Genomic DNA, 2,799 nt, shown 5'->3' with positions numbered 1-2,799 from the left:
CCTATCTCTCCATCTTGCTTTGATGTTGAAACCTGATTAGAGCAGGATGCTGGGAAGCCCTGAACTCTCAGCTCCATGTGCTGTGGGAGGGCAGCTGCACAAGCAGGGAAGAGGGTTTGTGCCCTTGAAGAATGTAAGCAAAACAAACCCCACACAGAAGATGCAACAAGAGCTCCCTGAAACCTTGCATGTGTCCCTTGACTGCTGCCATGTTCCCTGGCTGGGCCAGAAACAGGAACTGCAGCTCAGTGCAGCAGTTTGTCAGCAGCAGCAGGAGGTCCAGGCAGGTCTCTTGCCCAGATGTGCAAAGTAGTCTCTGTCTGCATGGCAGGGTGGCCTTTCAGCAGCTGGAGGCAAGATGCAGCTCAGCCCAGACAGGGCCCAGGAGAGCACAGTGGGTGGTGAGGGCCAGAGGATGGGGAAGTGAAGCTCCTTCTGGGCAGTACCTCAGAACCAGCATTTTAGACCCCATTGAATCTGGAGAGGAGCCAGGGCTTGCACACAGCTTCCCCTGCACAGCCCCAGCTGCCTCTAGAGCAGAGGTACCTCGCTTGCAAGCTCAGAAGCCACCCCCACCAACACAGGAGGAAGTGGCTGGAGTACAGAGCTGACGTTTCCCTCAGCTCCACCTGCATGACAATGTGTCCCTTTGGCTTATCTTGCAATATGGCTAAGGGCACATTTCTTCCTCTGTGGGCTGAGCCACCCCCTGCTGCAGCAGCCACGTGGCTGAGGCTAAACAAGGGATGTCCCAGCAGCACAGCCAGGTTCTCTCACTCCAATTTGGCATTTACACACACACATTTGGCTCCCAGCACCATATTTTAGCAGGACAGCCACTTGGAAGAACTTCATTCTGCTGTGAGAGGTCCTCTTTAACCATGCCCAAGGCAGCAACCTCTTGGGACAACAGCTCTCACACTTCTCCCAAACCTTTCCTTAGGAAATGTCATTATTTCCCTTCTGTCTTCAGATCTGGGAGCCTCCAGCTACTGGGATTCTCCTCAGAAAGTTGGGAAGAGCTTGGAGCCGTGTTTGAACTGGGCCCAGAAGGAGATCCCAGCAGAGCAGCACAGCCAAACCCCTCTCTACCTGGGAGCCACCGCCAGCCCGAGGCAGCTGAAGTGAGTGAATGTTGCAAACCCACCCCCAGAGCTCAGCACACGCCACGCGGATCATTCCCTAAGTGCATCTCACCCTGTCTGCTCTGCACTGTGTTCCACCCCTAAGCTGCTAGTCAGGTAAACCTTCCACAGCCCATGTATTCCAGGCGAGCACAGCAGGGCTGTGTCTCCACACTGTCCTCACAAGCAGCCACGTGGAATTAGTGCTGGGTAAAACACCCAGGTCTGGGAGCTAAAGGGTTCTCAGTGTATGTGACAACCCACGTGGGCTTGCAGGGGTGCTCCTTGTCAGCAGGTTGGGAATGGTGGTGGGAAGAGCCACCTCATCACACACACTTTTGTGGATCTTGTTCTCAGTCACCTCATTATTGTCACCTTTGCCTCCTCTTAAACTCAGGGGAAAAAGGAAGGTCTTGAGGGGACCAGGTCAGTGGGGCAAGGCCACAGGATCCCCTCAGTGGCAGGGGGTCCTGAGCTCCCAAATTGGTGACACAACTGCTCAAATCATCCCTCTGCTGTTCTTGCCCCCAGTGCCAGTGAGGGGAGAGGGAAGCAGCAGCAGGACTGGGATTGTCACTTGTGCTACAACCTGAAGTGGGGAGCAGAGCAGAAGCCCTGCAGCTGTGCTCCCACTGCAGGCTGCCCCTGGCAGGGCCCTGCAACAACAAATGTGCCTTCTTTTTCTTTTCTGTGTAGCCTCAGCCATCCCACCCTGACTGATGGTCTCCCTGCTGCCCTGACTGTGGCCCTGAAGTCATCCCCCTTTGACTTTCAGGGGGCACAAATCCTGTCCAGCCAAGACAAAGAAGCCTTCAACTGGGTTGCCATTAACTATGTCCTGGAAAACTTCTTCAAGGTAAAGGACAGCCCTGCCTGGGGAGTGCAGAGCTGAGCTGAGCACCTCCCAGGAGCAAACAGCCTCAGAGACATGTGGAGGGGTCATTCAAACAATGCTTAAGCACAACTGCCTTGCAGAGGGGGCAGGTGATGTCCCACATCAGCTGGCTGGGGGACGTAAGGTGAGATGGTTATAGCTGGGCTGAAAGAACAAGGCTTTAACACAGCCTTTTGTGGACATGTTCATGCAGACACCCTTACAGATGTGAGGCTTTCTGGACGACACATCCAGGCTGCTCCCAGAGGTGACCTTACACAGCCTGGTCCTGGGGAAAAAAACTGCCCAGCTCTGAGCTCAGCACTGCTGTCAAGCAGGCACTGCTGCTGCTGCAGCCCAGCTGTCCCACACAGCATCCTGTGCATGGGGGCAGAAGAGCAGAGGCTTTTGCTGCCAAAGCTCAGCACATTTCCCCTCACCAGGAGCTGGAGCACAGCTGGGTGTCCCAGCATGGGGCCTGCTCCGTGTTCAGAAGGCACTTGCTAAACAAAAGAACACATTTAAGTTTCCTTGCTCTACCCATGGCTTCTCCAGCCAAAGGGTCTCAAGAAGAACTCAAAGGGCAGGAGAAAGGTGGGTTAGACTGAGTTATTCCACATCAGGGAAGTGAAAGGTAGTCCTGATAACCAGCAGCAAGCAGGCACTAGTTAGGGAACTGCTGGCCCTGCTGGCAGCAACACAGCCTCCCCAGCCAGGGCCAGGGTGCTCACACCCACCTGAGCTGAGAACTCTGCCTGGATCATCTCTGCAAGAGATGAAACCACAGGGTTCTTCAGCAGG

General features: G+C 54.9%; 1 protein-coding gene across 1 annotated transcript in view; it reads left to right on the top strand.

The window, feature by feature from the left end:
- LOC104385813 (ectonucleoside triphosphate diphosphohydrolase 2-like) overlaps positions 1–2,799 on the top strand; it is a 12,771-nt gene that overhangs the window by 4,086 nt on the left and 5,886 nt on the right. Inside the window, exons 3-4 of the mRNA XM_009994312.1 lie at positions 974–1,124; positions 1,821–1,980. Of these exons, the coding sequence (XP_009992614.1) occupies positions 974–1,124; positions 1,821–1,980 (311 nt within the window). The remainder of the gene's footprint in view (positions 1–973; positions 1,125–1,820; positions 1,981–2,799) is intronic.

This window comes from Chaetura pelagica, unplaced genomic scaffold (assembly GCF_000747805.2).
Source record: "Chaetura pelagica isolate M959 unplaced genomic scaffold, ChaPel_1.0 scaffold132, whole genome shotgun sequence".
In the NCBI taxonomy this organism is placed as follows: Eukaryota; Metazoa; Chordata; class Aves; order Apodiformes; family Apodidae; genus Chaetura; species Chaetura pelagica.
This window is presented reverse-complemented; position numbering and strand designations above follow the sequence as displayed.